This window comes from Abramis brama (assembly GCF_963993115.1).
Source record: "Abramis brama genome assembly, chromosome: 3".
NCBI lineage: Eukaryota > Metazoa > Chordata > Actinopteri > Cypriniformes > Leuciscidae > Abramis > Abramis brama.
This window is the reverse complement of record NC_139965.1, coordinates 39,427,568-39,449,558: the sequence shown is the minus strand read 5'-3', so window position 1 is coordinate 39,449,558 and position 21,991 is coordinate 39,427,568. Positions and strand designations below refer to the sequence as shown.

Genomic DNA, 21,991 nt, shown 5'->3' with positions numbered 1-21,991 from the left:
GATATATCGGCTGTGCATTTGCAGCCTGCATAAACGCGTTATTACTGCGAGTGACGGTCAGTCCGTGCGAAGTGAGTGAATGCGAACAGAAGATCATCTTCACAGGAGACGCGATCGAAAAACGTCCTTAATTTTTAAATATGCTGTGCTATATCCAGTTGCCCACTGTGTCATATTCATATCGTTTTCACTGTGTGCTGTATGTAAAAATAGCGTTACCTTGTCTTTATTTGAAAAAAATATGATTACCATTGCGCACGAAATTACCAGATGACTGAAATTGCCCTGTTACAGTGTTTACTTCCTTTTTATTCACATATTCATATATTTTTAAACAATTACTTTATTTATGAAAAATACTGTAATAGGATTGCAGATTCAAGAAGTTGCCATCTAAAGTATAAGCATGTTTATTTTAAGGATTTGTTTTCTAATATATTAAATATTGATTAAAATAAATATAAAGTATATATATATATATATATATATATATATATATATATATATATATGCAAAAACTTGTAAAAAGTTGATTTTTATTTAATTTGGTGAAAAAATACAAATATACATATAGGCTTTAGCTTGATATCTAATCATGCATATCTTAGAAGTGAGTGACTGAACGAATGGCAAAAGTTAGAAGTAAAATCATTGCTGAGTGTCTTACCGCGCTAAAATCCAGCAGATCACTCAGCTCCTTATCCGTCCCGATAGCGGCAATCCGCTGCTGAGGGTTCATCCTTACGATCCTTTACTAAATCTACAAAACACAAACATCATTCCCCTCAATCTGAGAGCCTGATGTGTGCTGAAGCTTCATGCTAGCCAGCACAGCTTATGCAAATTACATCGGTGAACATCCGCAGCTTGACATTTGCTAAACATCCCCACCTCCAAGTCTTTAGCGTAACTTTGCGCTCTTCCAACACCTTGGTACCAGGGCAATCGAAGGACCTGGTTGTCCTTGAATAAAACCCTGTGTTATTCAAATAAATAGTAATAAAAAGCTCCTGAAGACACAGTCCCAAGACCTCCTTTCCACAGCTTCGTATTATTGACAGCTTTAGACGAGGTTACGGCTTTTCTGTCTGTTAATAATAGCAAGCGCATGACATGAGGTGACACGGTGAAAAGAGGTTAACTTATATTTTAATTTAACAGAGCAGGCCTGATAAGGTTCATAGGATGACCAAACGTGGACATGTTGAGAAAGACTCTGCTCGATGGTGTCACACACACACAGAGACACACACACACATGGACCCGCAGCATCATTTTTCAACTGCATGCGTTTGATTCCTCAATGTACGTTAGCTATCAAAAGTCACGAGCTCATAATGAACGCACACGCGCTGTCAAAACATCTGCCGATACACACTTTTGTTGTTGTTTTGTTAAAGGAGAATGGTTACTTTACAAACAACGCTGCTGGCCGCTGTTGTTGTTTGCAAATTGCCAGTTACCTATTCATAATAATGGTGCGACCATGAAAAGACTAAGCGAAAATTGACCATAAGCACTGACAAAACACTAATTTTAACACGGACAATTAACAGCGCGATGTCAAGCTGAAGTGTTTAAGCGAATGCCGACCCCGTTCCCTTCATATCGGCTCCCGTTTTTTCTGCTATTCCAACTTCTTTCACCCAGTCCAAAACCCCTCGGAAAGTCTGTGCAATATTTTACCTTTTCTGCTGTCAAAATTCCAACTAGGGCGATCGGGTGTGCCGATGACGGCGAAGGTTTCCTTGTTTCGGGTCGGAAAGATAATGAAATCGGTATCTTTTGCGATTAAATTTGGCAAATATCCACTATGTAACTTGCGAGTTTCCCTTAGGCAGACATTTTTGCTTGGCGATAACCGAATCACAACAATGACGTTCGAAATTGTATCCTTCCACCAGAGCCGTAGACTTGAGCGTTCTTCAACGGTGCGGATGAATATCGTGTGTGGCGAATCATACAACCTTGCTAGGGGAGTAAAGGACCACTGGAGCACCTCCTAAAATCAGTTTGGTTTACCACACAACTCCCTTCACATAAATGTCGGCTTTGTTTGGTGTGTGTATTATTAGTATAAGGAGAAATTGAGTATATTTGAAGCATGGAATACATAATTCCAGCTGCATTAAGTCAAGTGTTCAGCGGGAAAAAGTGCAGCATACATGCTGAGGAGACCGTTTGAACTTGTGCTCACTTTTTTCCAAAACTATGTCGACATGGACATTGCTATTCCCCCTTTCAAACCTTATATAACTAGACCTAACTTTGATCACCACACTTTTTTTCTTCTATTCTTCATCATCTTAATTGGAATTCTATATGTGCCACAGCAGGCACAAGAACAACACAGTCAGCCACAATACAGTGCTGGAACATCAAGAATAGGCTATAGAGCAACAACATAAGAAACTTATAAATAATACTGCAAGTGCTAAATATAGTATACATGTGTTTGTTTGTGTTAAGTATGATAAGATATGATGTGACAAGTTATGGAAAAACAAAGATATGAGAAATTCTAAAAAGTATGATTGTTTGCAATAATATTATTGCTGTTTTTGTTGTTATTATACATTTTTGGACTAGTGTGTTTTCTCAAATAGACTCTAAATAACTCTAATATTCTAATTTTCATTTTTAAAAATAAATTAATCTGCATACAATTTTTGATTGACAAAAAACAGTCTTTCTGAGTTGTCAATATAAGAGTAGCCTAATTAAACACTATAGAGAATGTGCTGTAAAACAAACAGCAACTTACTGCAAATAAATGGCAGATTCCTCAGTACTAACAGTGCATGACTTGAACTACAATCAATTATGATAGCTGTTTGTATGCTCTAAATTAAAATGTGTTTAATATTTATTGCAAAATAATAATGGGATATTCACTGATATGCCTATCCAAAATATTGATATTGAGTAAAACTAGAAAGTATAGGCTACTTCATAAAGAACAGAGAACAGGGGGAAATTGTTTACGCCATTACGTACATCCAAACATTAACCAATTTTAATCAAGTTCATTCACAGATATTTCACTTTCAAGAAACTACAAAAAGAATGTCAGACCAATTGCCTATCCAGAACAAAAGGTGCACAGAGTTTGTCACTAAGCCGAAACAGCTTACAGTTGAGCTGTTTTTTTTTTTGTTTTTGTTTTTTTGGATAAGCCATCCAAAAAAAACAAAAAAAAAACAACTAAATTTCTTCTTAACTTTCTGAATGAAAGAACGAGATTTAGCCTATCATCTGTTGGTGATGATGACATTCATTGTTTATAAATGGCATGCGTCCTCCTAGCCCATCACAATACTCATAGTGCCACCTGTTGGTCAAAACAAACAGAAGCGAGACAAGACTATTTAACAACTATAAAAGTCGCTATAGTCAAATTGAACTCTTACATACTTATATTATCTTTATGATTCTGTTAAATCACCATTTATTTGCTTCAAACTACTGTGTACGACACTTTTCTGACGTTATTCTAACATTAGTTGTTTTTAATGTAACATCCATTCGTTTCCTTGAAATATTTCGAAACTCGATTGTTAATTTTAGTATAACGTATCACGTTGCAAGTCTTAAAGTCTAAAACTTACTCAAAGAACATGTTCATGTGGCCTATAGAAGGCGTTTGTCTTTGTTTTGGCCTAGTTTATATCGTCTGACTCATTCATGTAGTTGTTATAGTTTAATTTCTTCTCAGCACACAATAACTTAATGTTCTGTATTTTTAATCTAAGACATTTCGAAGAGTTGAAAAAAGTCTAGGTTCTGTGGGAGACGTGAGCCTCTCGGTTTCTCAACAATAGCCCCTCTGATTTCCCATGAGTCTCTGCGCTTCATGCCGCGGTGAGCGTGTCTGTCTGAATCAACCCTGATGTTGTTAGTAAATATTTCGAGATTTTAAAAGGTAAGTTTGAGTTTCGTTTTTTAATCTGCAATGTTTGCCTCTGTGTTATCATAAACCCAGTGAACATTTCCTGTGTGTCTCGCTGTTTCTCTATGCAGCCGCTTGCTATTTTTCTGGCTTTTAGCCTGTTAGCATCCAGACAGCCGACTTGCTTGCTAACAGATTTCTGAATAATGTGCTAACGTTAAATAGAAAGTCTATGTGCGAACGTCTCTGATTTCTTAGCATTTGTGCACTTATTTCTTGACTGCATTTTGATTTTTTAGTAATATCTGTGAGTGAATTTTTGGGAATCTGAATTAGCATTTTAGCCGGTCTGTGTCCGCAGTAACAGTCGATAACAATATCGTGCCTGCTGGAGGTGGATCACAGGTTTTGCACCACTATAATTGGGCATCTAAACTTTAAATTAATTATGTTTAGATAACTATAGTCTGTGTCCTGTGTGCAGCAAAGATAAATTGGTTTCAACTCATAGCATCTTAGTATTACTGGATTCTCAAGCATTAGCTGAGGTGTAATTGTGCTGGTAACGTTATATGTTATAATGTATTTTGTCGGGAGTTGATGTGATTACGTTAACCACATAAACATTGCCCTGATAATCTTTGTTTCTTCTCAGATGTCTGAGCTGTTTATGGAATGTGAAGAGGAGGAGTTGGAGCCGTGGCAGAAGGCAGTACCCGAAACCAATCTAATAGATCTGGTTGATGACGAGGATGATGATGAACCAATATTTGTCGGTGAAATCTGTAGCTCCAAGCCTGCGGCCAGTACAAGACCAGGTACAGCTCCATTTTTGGCATACGGACACCTCTGATCTGGTCTTGTACTTGAGATGTTTATCATTGTGTTCTTTGTGATCTTCAGGTGCCGTTAACCAACAGAACCAGCGAAATGTCCCGGTTCAAAACCCCTCAATGGTGGCAGCATCACAAAAGACTCCCCAAACCCTGCCGAACCCCGCAATGGTGGCTACAGGTCATACACTCATGGTCAGAGGCTCAGCCCCATCAGGTGGCAACCCCATCCTCATCCCTCTCAACACAACTCTAGGACCTCAAACAGCCCCTCAACCCATCATCATTAACAATCAGGTAACTCTTTGCTGATTTATCTCAGGTAAAATCTATAATCTAAATCGATGATTTGTGCTGGACAAATGCTAAGCACAATTAAAGAGTTTCTTTTATTCCATAGTAGCCATAGGCTTCCCCTCACTGAAGTTAATTTTTAGCAAATATTAATAATCATTCATGAATTTGAATTTATTGATGTGTTTTCATAGGTTGGGCTGTTTGATCAGGATACTGAATCTTTCTTTATTAATTTAAATTATTTCATTTTCATATGATCATTATCACTTTACCAGGGTTACATTGTGGCGTCACCACAGAATCTCAACAGCAACACCTCGTTCATCAGTTCTTTGGGGTCACAGTATCCACCAGGAACCACTTTCACTGTTGTGCCAGGTATAAATGTGTTTGTGTAGTTGTTTCTTTCACACTACACTACTTGGGGGAGGTGCGGGGGACTCTTTTTTTTTTTTTTGTGATATTGATATTGGTGATCCGATTTATGAAAATCTATTATACGATATCACAAAAAAACGAATACTAGCCTAACTAACTTAAAATGTGAACAAAGAATCTTAATTACAAGCATTAGGACAATAGAAATAATAGAACAAAGACACAAATGAAATAGACCTACCTGAAAAACTTAAAGCCCTAGATGGGCCTATAGAAACCATACATAAATTGTAATCAAATGTACAAAAAACAGTGCATAGTCTTCACTGTGTAAATTAAATGTAAATTTATTCTTATTAAACTTACTAAAGTGATTCAGTCAAGAGTAATGAGAGATTGTTTGATTAGCATTAATGACACAGACAGCAGCAGCCTAATATTCCTGCTGCTGTCTGTCATTAATGTAATATACTGAAAAGCATGCATTTTCTTTCTCAACTTTTCACTTAAGACTTACTCGCAAAGATGGGCATTTAGACATGTAAGTGTGTGTATTTGACCTTTCAAGCTCAATAAGGTGCCAAAAAGATGTCCGTTAAAAGGGTTAGTTCACCCAAAAGTGAAAATTCTGTCATTAAAGTCCGCGTGAACCGGAAGTTGCAAACGACTATTCTCCAGTGTTGTGACGTATTTCCCAGTGAAAAGGAATATTGAACAGAGGGCAGGGTTTTACGCTAGCGCTCCTCCTCTGCATCTCTCACTCATAGCAGACTAACGGTTTGAGGGGAGTGGTTAAGCGTTTCCCAACCCAAGCCGTCAAACCTACATCATCAGAGAAGGAACGCCATTCCAGACCGGAAATAACTTTTCAGACTTTGATTAAAGATTACGACGGCAAACAATTTTTTTCTGTGTATTAACTTGCACCGATTAATTTTTCACCACAAGACTAGTAATATGCGTTAACAAAGTAAATAGGGTCAATTTTGATTTCAGTTGGACTTTAATTACTCATCCTCATGTCGTTCCAAACCCGTAAGACTTTCATTTGTTTTTCGGCACACAAATGAAGATCTTTTTGATGAAAACTTAGAGATTTATGTCCCTTCATTGACAGCTACGCAGTACTGTCACTACGCAGCAACTACCACTCGGATGCTTCAAAAAGTTCATGAAGAGCAGGGCTCGAAATTAACTTTTTTTAGTTGGTAGCACTGGTAGCACTGGTTGGTAGCACTCCCAACTTCAAAAAGTTAGGAGCACCAGCAAAAATTTAGGAGCACCCACTGAAAATGAAGGAGCACCACAACTAAAATTTATATATAAAAAGATTTCTTTTATTTAAAAATAACCCCACGTTTTGTAGAGAAAAGAAAACGGTAGTGATGCACCGATCATGATTTTTCATGGCCGATTCAGATTTTTTTTTACAAGCAAATTGGTCAGTTCTGATATGGGTTTTTATTTTATTTTATTTTTTTAAATTGTTTATTTGTTCTAAAACATCTGTAGCCATTTGAAGTTAGAGGCAACCACTGCATTTTAATCGCGATGAGCATGAGCAGTTGTTTTTGATTTAAATTTAATTTTAATTGCATAATTTCAAGACTTAGAGCAAATACAGAATGGTCTGACTTTACCCTTGTGAAATTGTTACATAAGACACCTGCACAAAGCAAAAACAGACGGACTAAATGAAAATGAAAATTCACTCTGTGACAGCAGGTGGCGCTTATGGAAAAGAAGCGCTACAGCGTTTCTTTGGGTACTGCTGTAAACAAAGCAGTTGTGCTCAAGCACTACTTTATATGTAGATAAGAGGAAAAGAAAATGCCATCAAAACTATTCTGAATACAGTCAGTTCCCTTCAGAGATCTATTCATATAAACCCCCACCCCAATTTAATGATTATTTTTCTTCCTATATTTCAAGCATTACAAACAGTAATCTTGCTGTGCCTGGTATTTTCTCTGTTGCGCGTCTGCGCTCTCTTTGTGTCCGTCTTCAGCGTGTCCCATCTCTGGCCTCTGTTAATAGACTTTGTAATATTTTCACACAATTTACATTTTGAGAAATGATTGCAATGCAGTTTGTGTGCAAGTCCAGAAAAGAGATCAGACAAATTTTAACTAAAAACCGTTTCTAGTTTATCTCTAGAAAAAAGGTAGCACCACAACAATTATTTGCACCCGCACAAATGCCCCTACATAAATTTTGAAGTCACACAGATTCAATTTCGGGAGCAAATGCGACCAAAATGGTTGCAATTTCGAGCCTTGAAGAGATTGTAAAACTAATCGATATGAATTAAGTGGTTTAGTCCAAATTTTCTGAAGAAATTCGATCGTTTTATATGATGAACAGATTTAATTTAGGCTATTTGGGTAAACTGTCACCTAAGTACTCAAGTGATGTATGAGCAGCAGCATATAACAAAATGAGTTCTTTTTCGGTGTTTATTGCGCTTGAACGGTTTAAAAACACTTGTTTTTAAATGGCAAGGCTTAAAAATGCACTCAAATGATAAGCTTTCGGCACACCACGGCAAAGTCACAGCAATTTCAATCCTCGAGCTTCTGTTTACCACAACTGATGTGTGAGTTGATGAATGTTTACAGGTGAATAAAAGCCTAAATTCAATCTGTTCATCATATAAAGTGATCGTGTCTCTTTAGAAAATTTGGACTAAACCGCTCAATTTATGTGATTTAGTTTTATGATCTCTTTATGAACGTTTTGAAGCGTCAAAGTGGTAGTTGCGTAGCTTTCTATGGAGGAACAGAAAGCTCATTAAAATTGCATTAAAATATCTTCATTTGTATTCTGAAGATGAACAAATGTCTTACGGGTAAATTATGACATTAATTTTTGGGTGAACTAACCCTTTAATGATTTTGAAAAGGGTCTCTGACCTTAAATGTGATATTGGCCACATTTAAAAACATAATGTGAACAGCCTCACAAAGATATCAGATCTGAGCATTAAATCAGAATTGAGCACTGAGGCTTGCTGTGTGAATGTAGCCTTATGCTCACCAAGATAAGAAATACAGTAAAAACTTAAATTTACAATTTAAAATCTGTTTTCTATTTGGATATATTTTTAGATGTAATTTTGTGATGGTAAAGCTGAATTTTCAGCATCATTACTCCAGTCTTCAGTGAAACATTTCTTATTCTCAATGTTGAAAACGGTTGTGCTGCTTAATATTTTTTGTGTGGAAACTGTGATACATTCAGAATGCTAATGAGGTGAATTGGTATGTGATTCTTTATTTTGTGTGTTTGTTTCCCAAGCAGCAGGTCAGCAGATAGTTTCACAGGTCAGTGCTGCACCAAAGCCAGGGGTAATTCACAGGCCTCAAGTGCAGCTCATCCAGGACAATGTGGTGACCTTGTCCAACGTACAAGCCCCAGCTAACCTTTCTTCTCAATCCCACACTACTTCAGTCTCTCAAAACACACCAACCATCACCCCAATACTAGTTAAACAAAAAACGTTATCCCTGCAACCTATGAACAGCAGAGGTAAGCCTGTGTGTTTGTCTGTCTGTGTGTTTGTCTGTCTGTGTGTTTGTCTGTCTGTGTGTTTGTCTGTCTGTGTGTTTGTCTGTCTGTGTGTTTGTCTGTCTGTGTGTTTGTCTGTCTGTGTGTTTGTCTGTCTGTGTGTGTGTGTGTGTGTGTCTGTCTGTGTGTTTGTCTGTCTGTGTGTTTGGAATACCGCTGAAAAAAGTTTTTCTAATGTCCTCTATCAGTGTTTCTAGGTTAGTGTTTTATTTACCAAAGGGAAAGGTTGTAACCAAGGTTTGAAATTACCATCCACCCATCATAACTTTTGGATGATTGAGCCACTGCAAATTAAAAGTAACAACAAAATGGGATTTGTTTGTTATCCATGCGCTTAGCTACAATTCAATAAAAAAATTCATTAAAAATACACCAAAAACAAAGAAAATTCAGAGGCCTTTTTGGGGTTTTTTTTGAAAGAGGAAGGTTGTGTGTGACAGGTTGTGTGTAGGACTTTTTTTTTTTTTTTTGAGGATCGAAGCTTGACAGGATAGACATTTGTTTTTTATGACCCACAGATAATGGAACAAGGATAAATGACACAAACAACAGTGTGTCCAAAGGAGGTAAGCTTGACATAGATGGGTTTTTAGCCATTATGTATTACAGGATTTCCAGAAGCAACAATCTTTTCATCTTTTTTTCCTTCTTTGACAGCTGGAGAAAATGATTTTTCCTTCAGAAAGAAATGTCCCAGGTGTCAAAATATGTTTGGCTTTCAGCTTTTAAAAAGTCACATGAAGGTTGGTTTACCATCTTCTTTTGTTTCCTGTATTAACAACAGCTTTGAGTTAAATCAGGCTGAGCTACATCTAAATATTAACAACCGATTATGACACAGTTCACCCAAAAATGAAAATTGTCATCATCCTCATGTCTTTCCAAATCCATAAGACGTTTGTTCATCTTTGTAACACAAATTAAGATATTTTTAATATTCTCTAAATGATTTGTTCATCCATTAAAATGCCATTTAATCAACGATTTCAATCTTCAAAAGGAGCAGTTTAATCCAAGTGTTCTGAAGAGACAAACACTTTATATAATGAAGAGATTTAATTTAGGCTTTTATTCACATATAAACATTTGATCAATGCACATCATCAAATATGGCAAACAGAAGCTTAACCATAGTTGCTTGACGTACAAGAACGAATAAAGCATGCATGTTTAAGCCTCTGATGACTGATTACATAGGAAAATAAAAAATGGCACCTAATATGAAATGTAGAGACAGATATACTTTATTGATCCTTCAGAGGAAATGCAGTCTGTGTTGGGTAAGGTACTCTAAAAAAGTAATTAATTAATGTACTGATTACTCACAGAAAAAGTATGCATTACTTTACTAATTACTTTCTAAATCCCATATCATCCTCGACCAGTTGAACAATACAAGGATAGACATAAAACTGTTCTTAATTCTATCAAATAAATAATATAAAATTGCATAGATTAGTATCGAACTCGCCAAAGTTTTTCAAGGGAGGTTACTTTAAAAACATACATTTTAACATTAGACGTTAAATTTTGATGTTAAATCCATTATTATTTTACAGATAACTGTTCTGTAGTCTATACAGTATTTAATGTTATTACATTTGAAGTAACTGTAATTACAGAAATAAGGGGGAACTTTATTGCAAGGGAAAATGAATTAAATTACAGTAATTAATTAAATAACTTAGTAATTGATTACAACCAACACTATATGCAGTATTGAGATGTTATGACACTCTCCTCCCCCCCCCCCCCCCCCCCCCCCCTCTTCTTCAGCTGTGCTGCCCTGAATTGTTGGATTCTGTGTTCCCCTCAACATCGAAGCCTGACAAACAAGCCAACTCACCGAAAGTCATTGAGACTGACAAAGGCAAAATGATCATGCTGGTTTCAGACTTCTACTATGGGAAATGTGAAGGGGATTCATCTCTGATTTCCAAGTTCAAGTCCAACACCACATTCAAGTGCAACAGCTGTTTGAAAATGCTCAAGAACAATATAAGGTATTTGAATGAATGTTAAAATAAAAAAAACACCCATTATAACACCATTACATGTTATTGAAGAACCATCTGTAATCAGTCAGTGGCCAAGTCTGGTGCTGAGATAGTTGAACCTCTATAGACCTTAGTCCCGTTAGATGATATTTAATTTGTCACACATGAAAACGTTTCAAGAAATCCTACGTTTTTTTAAATCTGATTTCTTTGTATAATTGTTTTGGTCTGTGAGGGAACAATGTGACGCATGCGGCTTAGAGGGAACATTGCTCATGAGAGTCATTAGCTACAGGAGCCCAGAGATGGAGAGAGCAATAGTTGGAGAGAGAGGGAGAGACGGGGGGGAATCAGCCATTCTCAGACCCCATCACTGGATTCCCACTCAGATGGATGACATTATCAGACCCCCGTTCCCTCTAGGGGCCCCAGATGAATAATGGAAGGTAGTTTTGGCTGCTATAAGAACTGTTCTTGTGATTAAATAACTTTACTCAGCCACGGCGTGAGAAAAGCCTCAGTAAGCTCCTTTTAATGGGGAGACGCGTTTGCAGCGCACCCCAAGTTCTGGCAGCGGGGTCATAGTTCAGCCGTATAAAAATCCCTATTAGGGGAGCTGAGGTTGCAGAACGCGCTGACTGAAAAATTGGCTGCTCAACGTCAGGGCGCCAATGGCAGAGTGGAGAGAGGCAGCCTGAACAACACATCATTAAATAAAGAAGCAGAGCAGTATAATTGCTGGTATTATAATGGCTATTATGCACAGTTAGAATGTGAACTTTAAGTAGAATATTTGCTCATTTGTCTCTCGAAAACCCTTGGGAGCTCAAATGCTTCTTGAGTACACACGCACAGGCCTCGCACTGTTCAAAGGTGTCTTTTAATAGCGTATGTTTGTAATTTGGCTAATTATATTTAACTGTGCATGAGTTTTATTTTGTATTCCCAATGGCGCTGAACATTAGCTACTTTAACTTTGGCATTTTCCCTTCCCTTCAGACGTATTTGATGAATTACGGTTTATGATGAGTGGATAGTTCATGTACTGCTCATTTGTATCTTTTAAATCCAGTGTAATCTGTAGACAAAGCTGGAATATGACCCGTTTCAAAAATAGGATGAGAACTTCGGTTGCAACATCTGAAACGGCATGTTTCTCGGAGGATGTAATGGGTCTATTTTTAGATGCTTTTTGAAAAAGCAAAAGGAAACTCCACTCCTGAGAGAGCAGACACTTTGTGGTGGTTTACCTGTTTGAATGTTGTACATCTGTTTGACATTCACTTCCTTGCACATCAAAGGCTTTCCTGTTTAGTCGTCACACCTTTGTCAACGGCGGTCCCGCTTGTGTCAGACTGAGTTCTCCCCAGACAGCAGCTGTTTGTGGAGCAGGGCACCTTAAAGAGTGTCATTAATGTCACAGGTTGCAGGTGTACCCAATGCCTTCTCACTCTTACTGTCTCTTGAAGCATCCTGCAAACCAATTGTGGTTGCGAGTGTCACGCCTACTGACTTTTTTTTTTTTTTTTTAAATCTCTGCACACACACTTAGAATAAGAATGGAAGAGAGGTGACATACTTAATTGAAACTTGAAAAAAACAAACAGTGTTGGACCGTAATAGACTGAATTGGGTTTTATTTCATTGTTTGACTTTACTCCGTGAATGTGACTGTATATCTACAGGCTGTAGCTTCAGTTATTTTATTAGTCATTTAATGAGAGAACCGTTAAACAATCACCATCCATAAACTGCATTTGCGGTATATTGCTTTGTGTTCGCTGAGCAAAACGCCTGGGTCATTGCCACTGTCAGTGATCGTTTTCAATGTGTAAGAAGTTGCAGGGTCGACAGGGCCAATAATTTAGCTGGGAGTTGGTCACCCGCTGAGAGATATGGCCCTCTGATTCTTCAACGGCTATGTAAATCAAGGCCACAGCTGAACATCAGCTAGTAGGATTCTTTTATCTGGACCTCTCTCTTTGTAATGCCATCCTTTGCTCCTTGTCATCTGTTCTTTTCCCTCTCACTCAGGTTCATGAACCACATGAAACATCACCTGGAGTTGGAGAAGCAGAACAGTGAGAGCTGGGAGAGTCACACTACATGTCAGCACTGTTACCGGCAGTATTCAACTCCCTTTCAACTACAGTGCCACATAGAGAGCGCCCACAGTCCCTTTGAGTCCACCAGTAAGTCACAACGCTTTTAAGTGTTTTCATTGTTAAGTTGGTGGTTCTTGGCCAGAATAAAGGCCAGTTCATAGATCACAGATAAACATAACAATAATTAAAGCTGCAAGCAGCGATGAAAAGGGCCCTCGCACCCGTGCCACCTCCGCCCGGCGGCTTTAGGAAAGGCCTTAAGATTACACTGACCAAATTTGAAGAGGATCAGATCAAAACTGTAGGAGGAGTTTGTTAAAGTACAACATCAGGAAATTACGGAAGGAAGTTCAAAATAGCTGACTTCCTGTTGTGTTTAGGGCTGCGCTCCAAGAGACTTTTTTGTAGGTATTGGGTCATTACATGTATGTACCAAATTTCATACCTGTACGTGAAACCTAGAGCCGGGGCAAAATGTGGGGGCAATAATTTACCGTATTTGCCCCCCCCCCAATTTTGAAAACCATATCACACGTAAATTTTCACCACTTCTGAAGCGTGTGCAAAGTTTCATGAGTTTTCGAAGAAGAAGACGAAGACGACGAAGAAGACGAAGAAGACGAAGAAGACGAAGAAGAAGAAGAAGACGAAGAAGAAGAAGACGAAGAAGAAGACGAAGAAGAAGAAGAAGACGAAGAAGAAGAAGACGAAGAAGAAGAAGACGAAGAAGACGAAGAAGAAGAAGACGAAGACGAAGAAGACGACGAAGAAGAAGACGAAGAAGAAGAAGAAGAAGAAGACGAAGAAGAAGACGAAGAAGAAGAAGAAGACGAAGAAGAAGAAGAAGACGAAGAAGAAGAAGACGAAGACGAAGAAGAAGAAGACGAAGAAGAAGAAGACGAAGACGAAGAAGACGAAGACGAAGAAGAAGAAGACGAAGAAGAAGAAGAAGAAGAAGACGAAGAAGAAGAAGAAGACGAAGAAGAAGAAGAAGAAGACGAAGAAGAAGAAGAAGACGAAGAAGAAGACTTAAGCCACAAAGTGGAGCAGCCTGGCAATATGAGAGAAGGAAGTACTAGTTGTTTAGCTAACACTTGTGCTACAAAATTACATTTCTCCATCTCTATTGCTGAATGAGAATGATAAAAATATAAAACAACAATTTCACACCAAATGTAGTCTTTTGCTCTAACAAAGCTATAAAAAAACTTTCAAAAATCACTTGAACACTCATGTCACATAATTACGATTTTAAACCTTGAGTAGGAACTTTCCTGGAGGACTTGAGGTTAGGTTAAAATAGTCATTTAATGGTGTAATTGAAATGAGAATTTCACCAGAGGGGAATACTTTGGTTTTGATATATTTTAAGTGTAGTGATATCTTTTCTTTCCCCAGCCAACTGTAAAATATGTGAATTGGCTTTTGAGACGGAGCAAGTGCTTCTAGAGCACATGAGGGACAATCACAAACCTGGAGAGATGCCCTATGCCTGTCAGGTAAAGCTTCATCATTGCTCTTGTGTAATTTTATTTCGAATACTTGGTTCTCACTTTGTTTTTGCTCTCTTGAAGGTTTGTAACTACAGGTCCTCCTTCTTCTCTGATGTGGATAACCATTTCCGCACAGTTCATGAAAACACTAAAGACCTGCTTTGTCCCTTTTGCCTGAAAGTCCTTCGCAGTGGTCATATGTATATGCAACACTACATGAGACATCAAGTGAGTGTGTAACCTCATATGTATGCTTCTATTTGCATTTTGTATGGATATGGAAATGGATTTATTGCCTTCTTGTTTAATAATTTAAACCAAAGAGTGTGTATATGAGTCTTTTTGACGTCATCTGTCTCTTTGTCTGTGTATTTGGAGCTTGAGACTTCACTGATCTGAAGTCAGCACAATGTGCAACTCATTTGTGTGCTGCCCCATTGGCTCTCACTCTAAGGTTGGATTGATTTGGTTGTCTGCCGAACAACTTGGTGCAATATATAACAGGCTGACAGTAGCGGCCTACTCTATTCACCTTCCCTGTTTTTTTCCTTATGGGCTTCTCCCAGGCAACAGCAATCCAGATTAACCACGAGTTTTATCGGCCAAGAGCAAGATTTGCAACCAAAACAATAGTACACCAAAAAAAAAGTGCAATATTTTTACATAGTGCATAACCTTCAGAAAATTCTGATATATATTTTTTTTAGCAATAAATCACATCAAAATTAAATTGACAATTTAATTATTGAATGTAACTTAACACTTAACTTTTTATATGTTCTGTGTTCTTTTATTGTATTTTCTAGAAAAAGGGGATTCAAAGATGTGGGAAGTGCAGATTAAATTTCCTTACCTACAAGGAAAAAGTGGAACACAAAACACACTTCCATAGAACCTATAGGAAGCCAAGAAACCTTGAAGGATTGCCTCCAGGAACCAAGGTCTGCTTGAAACCAAATCTTTTAAAATTGAAAGTTAAATAACTATAATATAGACTGTATAACATAAACAGCATAGGCTAATCACAAATGATAATCTGGGATTATACTTTTCATTAGTCCTTCTCATTAGCATTATTTTATCTTTTTAGGTGACAATTCGGGCCTCCGTTTCTGGTGCACCAATGTGTTCTGATGTTTCAAGCAAATCCTACATCATACCCACAAGTCCTGAAACGGCCAAACAACCTGTCAGAACACCAGCAAACACAACCAAACCAAACTTAAATGGAGGAAGGGCAAAGACCACAAGCCAATTCAGCTTTAACCGAACCGTCCACAATAATGAGCTTAAACGTTTGAAGTGAGGATTCTTTAGCACAAAGTATACTTCAGTTTCGACACAAGCTCTCGTCAATGCAGACAACAACTACAATATTGTTTCCTTTCTCTTCCATTTCTTATTTGAATGTGAAACAATGGTCCCAGCCAGTGTTGCCATCTTGTGGACCAATTATTTAGTGCAAAAAAAATGAAGGCACATGCAAGATTAGAAAATGTGTGATTCGAAAAATCATGTACATACATGCATACTATGCTGATAATGAAATTTACGGCACGCGCACATACGCATACCCTAGCGTACTCGTAGCAACGGAAGTATAATAAATGTTATACAAAAATTGTCACAGCCTATATGTATGTTATGTATATGTTATGTTATATGTATGTAAAGTATGTTAATGAGTATTTATTCTTCACAGACTTCCAAGAGGAGGAAATAAGTGTGTCGAGTGTCTCTCAGAGGTTATGGACCCTTACGTTCATTATCCTTTATCGCTGAGGTGCACTATATGCAAGTTTAGATCAAGTTGCCAGAAGGCCTTCAGACAGCATATGGTCAGGTAAGGGGAAAACATGGTTGGATGAATGAACAATTCCAAATGAATGTGATCAGATCTTTAGCAGGTCTTTACCTTCTCAACTGCAGGTTTCACAGCATTTCTTCAAAAGTACGGGTTGGCAAAGCGAGGAAGGCTCCACGTGGGTTGCGGTAAGTTTTGATCTATTTATATCACAGGAGGGATATAAATAGGAGGGGTTTATTTGTATTATTTGATGGAGGGGTTTATTTGTATTATGAACTTGCTGAAACTGAAAGTGTTTTTTTTTTCCCGCTTTTGTTCAAGGAGTCTAACACTGGTGTGTCTCAAGTGTGACTTTCTGGCAGATGCCTCTGGCGCTGACCAGATGACTGAACATTTGCTCAGCAGGCCAAACCACTCCTGCCAGGTCATCATGGAGCCAGGTATGACGCTCGACCCTCAACTCGCTGCGGAAATATTCTCTTTGTGATGTCAGATTGTCTTACTTGCATACTATTTTCATTTCTTTATAGTTGCCAATGGAGGATCAGAAATAAACAGGTGAGAAAGTTGTTTGTATTATCAGCTGTTTATTGGTTTTAGTATCGTTTTTCAGTTGTTTATGGCATGTAATTAAGATGTATTAAAGTTTAAGGAATTAAAAATCTTGTTTATTTTTAAAGCTTGTCCATTCAACCCTCTACAATGCGGGTAAATCACTCGCATATGCGACCAAATCGACTAAAAAATGTCTTTGATTAGCCAGTGGCTTGTAAATTGTATAATTACAGTAGCCTGTAATTGAGTTAGAGGCAAAAAATAAGTTTAGTGCATATGCAGGGCTTGTTGACTGAACTGTCACTTTTTTATCAAGTTTTATCATTTGCACAAGTTTTTAAGCGCGCTGTGAGAATGTTTGTGTGCACAAACTGCACATCCGAAGTGCGCGCCCAGAAAGGTGCATCTTGACAGCACGTGAATACTGAATTAAGCTCTCTTTAAGGTCTTGTGCTTGAACGGACAACTTCACACAAAATTATGTCAAAATGCCCATATTGGCGAGTATCCTAGTAAACATAGTCGTTTATTACTTAAGTGAACGTAAACAGTCGAGAAAGTGAACGCACTAGTACAGTATCAGTTTATTGGATCTGTGCATTGTAGACATGTGCCGGTATTCGGTAATGCGATAAATCGCGGTAATGAATATGCACGATATTGTTATCGTGGGCACTTCAAAATACCGTGAAAAATAATAGATCAGAATTTATATTTATAGAATGCGCATTAGCTTATTTTCCATCAACCGCTTAAACAAACACTGCGTATATGCTGCACGAAACACGTACGCACTCTGATGTAAACAATCCCCACATGAAGCACTGCGTGCACGCGGCGCAGTGCGCACTCTAGTCTAATGTAAACAATCCTCACATGGAGAAGAAGCATGGCGGAAGGAGGAACGCTGCCGACGATTTATCCATAGGCAGTAAAGTAAAGGATTTATCCCCCTTCTAAAAGCAGGGCTGTCAACTCTACGCATTCAGCTTGAGACTCACGCAATTTACACTTTTCACACGCTCTCGCGCCACACATCCATTTTCTCATGCAGAGAAAAATCGCGGAGCAAAGAGGACACTGACACCGACAGACTAGACAGAGCAGGTTACTTTTCATATGAAATAATTCTCAGCTCTCAGGTTCTGTCCATTTTATTATGAAAATCAGACAATAAATACCGTTTTGGCGCTTGTAAATGTGACGTGACCGATCGCTGTAACGCCTCAGTTCAAGTAAACCGATCATCTGTTACCTCATATTTAAAGATACAGTACAACTTACTGAAAGGTATTAATGCCTCATACATAATATCGATCAATCAGTGTTTTTCAACCATGGAAAGAGGTCAATAAAACTGCAGGTGAACAATTATGTCACAGAACGTTACATTTACCTCAGGAAAGCCATTTAATGACCAATACATTAGTTGACTAGAAAAAATAGCTATAGAGAGGAGTATTTTGCTAAATATGTGCACTATATTACATTTGTAATATATTTTTACTTGTGTCATAATTGTTATTATAATGAAAACCATATTATTTTTAATTTAATTTTTAACCTTTAATAATACCAGCTGACAGGGCTCTCTGTATGTTTACAGCATTATGTGAGATATATTTTTTCTAGAGAAATATTAACATTTAGGCTATCTACTGTAGCCTACCTAATATTTATCCAAAGAGTCAATATTGAATCAAGATTGAAATCAAATCCCAAGAATTGAATTGAAATCGTGAAAATTGTGTAAAATTCTGTTTAGTTACCAAATGTTTTGACAATCACAATTACACCTATTGTGATGCAAGTTGTTTTTTTTCTACATCCCCTCCCAATCCATCTGTTTCTCTTGAGCAATTAAAATATCGTGATAATACCGTATACCGTGATAAAAGCTCAATCAATTAATCGCAGCATGAAAATTTGATACCGGCACATGCCTAGTGCATTGTCTTAGTGACAGCAGCCTAACATTCCTGCTGCTGTCTGTTTTAATGTTAAACTACAGACTCACTGCAAAAAATCACTCAATGCTCTTGACTGAATAACTTTTGTAGCTTTAATAAGGATTCATCTATATTTAATTTAGACAGTGAAGACTATGCAGTGTTATTTTACATTTAAATACTGATCTATCTAACTACCTGTAAAACCTGAAAAGCACTGCTTTTTTAATTAGCACCTTTGTTCTATTGTTTACTTATGCTCATTTGTTCTTATTTGATTACAGACTGTTTACTTGACTTTAATAGTGTTGGAAATTTCTATTTTATACTTCTATATATATTATGTTAAATTTTTTAATTCTTCTTGCATTCCATGTAAAAAGTCTGGCAACTAAAATAAAAAATATACTGGCCAATGACGACTCGAGCTTCAGTGCGTTCGTAGAGGGTTGCCGTTTTAAAAAGTTAGTGGTGTTTTTCTCAACGTTCTGATGTGCTCTAATTGTTATACGCATGATGTATTGGTGTACAGTGACACCATATGCTTATTTGTATTTTTGTTAAATGTAGAGGTTAGAGTTGTGAAAAGAGGAGAGTAAAAATAGACTGGGAAGTGTAGCTTGCCTGATTGAGACAAATTACCTTTTCTGATGAAACAGGGGTATGAATACAGACCCCCCTGACCTATGAATTGTTTGGAAATATCATTTATTATAAAAAATGATCTCTATTTTTTCATTAGTGTAATTGGGATGCCTATTAAGTGGTATCCGGGTGACCTTACTTAAATTTAAATAGGAGTTTTGCTGTTAATTAAAGCTGAAGAACACATTGTTATATTCACGCAGATAAATTCTTATAAGTGGCTGTGAAAGGGAAGTGGGAGAATATTTGTATTAAAAAAAATTCTGTCTCTTTCTAATGGAAAATAATCAATTTCAAAACGGAAGAATCACTTACTCATTACTTAGACATTATCCATTGGAAAAAAGAAATAAGTCTTTAAAACCCAGTGTAGTTTGCTAGGACTTATGTCGGTCAGTTTAGTGTCTTAATTTAATGATTTCTGTCATTAACATTTTTCCTCCCAAAATATATATAAAAAAGAATTTGCTTGCCCCCAGTTCTCATTACTGTACTGTAATGCCAGGAAAAGAAATTTAATACTGTAATGCAAAGGGGAAATAGTATTTTCATGTATATTCTAGAATATTAGTGTTGTAATTCCTTGAAATAAATCATTGTATTAAACTTTTTTTTTTTTCATTGCACTGACAGTCTAATGAGAATCACCATTGAGAATTATGGGAATTACAAATAACCTTAAAACATAAAACCTTCAAATGAATTGCAGTAATAAAAATGTAGGGGATAACTGTCATGAAAATTTCACAAAAGCTACAAAATCTTACAAATGATCCTAAAATCATTTATTGTATTAATACAAAATATATTTATTGAATTATGATTGTTTTGTGGCCCTGATAACTGATAATATTTTGTATCAGTCAGGTGATATTACAGCTCATAATTCTTAATGGAGCATTGTCACTCTGTTCATGTTCCTGTGCTTTTCTGTTTTTCTTGCACCTCATAATTCAGGTCACTGGAAACCCACGATGGCTCCAAACAACTCCTTCCCATTAAATCAGATACTGAGGCTATAGATGAGACGGAACCCATTGAGATCAGTGATGTACAGGCTATACCAAACGAGGACAGCGTAACGGAGGATGGGTCAGAGGTTCTTGGAGCTGACAAAAGTGAACCAGACGAGGTGAAGGATGACAAAAAAGGGGCCACGCTCGATGTGTCAGAGGAGGAATCACCCAAGAGCCTTTCCCCTCACTCACCCTCTAAGGCTCCCGTCAGCCCCATTTCTGACCTCCCAGGTGAAGGTGGCATAACTCCCACTGATTTTCTTTGTAAAACGGATGGAATTGATTCTGTTAACACAGACTCGCAACTGGAACCTCTCACTCCTTCCAAGGTCCTTGAGGACGATGCCACCGAGAACCCGCAAGTGGAAATGGATGGTTAACTGCAACAAACAAGACTGAGAATCCCCTGAAACATTGCAAGACTGTAGACGCAGCAGAGTTTCTTGCTGACTCGCTCTCCATCTCCCCCTTTTTTTATATAAAATATGCATTAATAGGAACTCTTTTTTTCCTGGACCCAAAATAAGGTGAAATCAATTCTGTGCTAAACCATGACTTTGAAATTGTATACTGTACGAGTACAATATTTCTGTACTTGTGTAAGGATTGTAAAGAAGCGCCCTCTAGATTGAAACTGAGTTGTGAAGGCAGCAATGTGAATGTTCTTCTCTACATATGATTTTTTTTTTTTTTAGTCCTTCTGTCCGCAGTTGTGCGTGTCCATTTGGACTCTACAGATGATCACGCAAAACAGAGACATAAAACTAATGAACTTGGAGCTGATTCCCACATCTGCCTTTCCAAAGGACAAACAAGTTCAGCAATTTATCAGTATACTGTATTTAGGAATTATAAAAATGCGTCCTGATATTTTTTTTTAGATTGTGTTTAATGTATTGTTATATGTACTTGATCTGGATAGGACTCTGCATTGGGAACCATTTCTCCTATTGATTGAGACTGAAAACATTGTAGAAATTAATTTGTCTTAATCGGTATTAAACTTTTATAACATATTCACTAGAGTTCTGCTATGATTCACAGTATTATCTCGGCCTTTCTACTGGAGACAATTTCTTGTTTTCTCGTAAGGGCTTGATTTGGTGAAGAGCACCCTCTTGTGGATTCATGCTATGTAATTCAATAAACAGTAGTGATGAGAAGACTCATTTATGCGAATCGGTTCTTTTGAAGTTCTTTCCAAAGAACCGGTCAAAAAAGATTCAGTGATTCTTTTATCTCGTGCGCTCTCTTCGAGTCATATTACAGGGGGGGGTTTTGTTGTTGTTTTTGTTTTTACCGTCCTTGATCCTCGCTATTATTGTATGTTTTCGGATATCTCTTTTATTTAAAACTGAGAAGTAGAATATCTGAGCTGGATGTTCAGTAAGTGAAACATACAAAATGTGCAGTGCTGGAGAGGCTCTCCAGAAACAGTTTGAAAACCCCTATGTATTTTG

General features: G+C 37.4%; 2 protein-coding genes across 6 annotated transcripts in view; one reads left to right on the top strand and one right to left on the bottom strand.

Moving 5' to 3' along the window:
- Positions 1 to 1,952, bottom strand: part of tcf12 (transcription factor 12) — a 116,301-nt gene extending 114,349 nt beyond the window's left edge. The window contains exons 1-2 of one of the 4 annotated variants that reach the window (XM_084108264.1): positions 1,687 to 1,952; positions 668 to 760 (exon numbers count right to left, since the gene is read on the bottom strand). In XM_084108264.1, coding sequence (XP_083964390.1) covers positions 668 to 739 — 72 coding nt within the window. In that variant the 5' untranslated portion in view covers positions 740 to 760; positions 1,687 to 1,952. The remainder of the gene's footprint in view (positions 1 to 667; positions 761 to 1,686) is intronic. The other 3 variants (XM_084108265.1, XM_084108267.1, XM_084108266.1) reach the window with 3 other exon arrangements.
- A 1,654-nt stretch (positions 1,953 to 3,606) lies between these two features.
- znf280d (zinc finger protein 280D) lies at positions 3,607 to 21,700 on the top strand. 2 transcript variants are annotated; one of them, XM_084110345.1, is made up of 18 exons: positions 3,607 to 3,922; positions 4,545 to 4,707; positions 4,793 to 5,019; positions 5,295 to 5,397; positions 8,698 to 8,925; positions 9,483 to 9,530; positions 9,622 to 9,707; positions 10,741 to 10,967; positions 12,996 to 13,153; positions 14,465 to 14,565; positions 14,641 to 14,787; positions 15,366 to 15,500; positions 15,650 to 15,861; positions 16,262 to 16,402; positions 16,489 to 16,551; positions 16,688 to 16,806; positions 16,897 to 16,924; positions 20,473 to 21,700. In XM_084110345.1, exons 2-18 carry the CDS (start codon positions 4,545 to 4,547, stop codon positions 20,909 to 20,911), a joined length of 2,625 nt encoding a protein of 874 aa, XP_083966471.1. In that variant the 5' UTR covers positions 3,607 to 3,922; the 3' UTR covers positions 20,912 to 21,700. The 2 variants fall into 2 exon arrangements, with proteins under 2 accessions (XP_083966471.1, XP_083966470.1); XM_084110344.1 differs by having other exon boundaries at positions 3,836 to 3,922; positions 8,695 to 8,925.
- Positions 21,701 to 21,991: the final 291 nt, after the last annotated feature.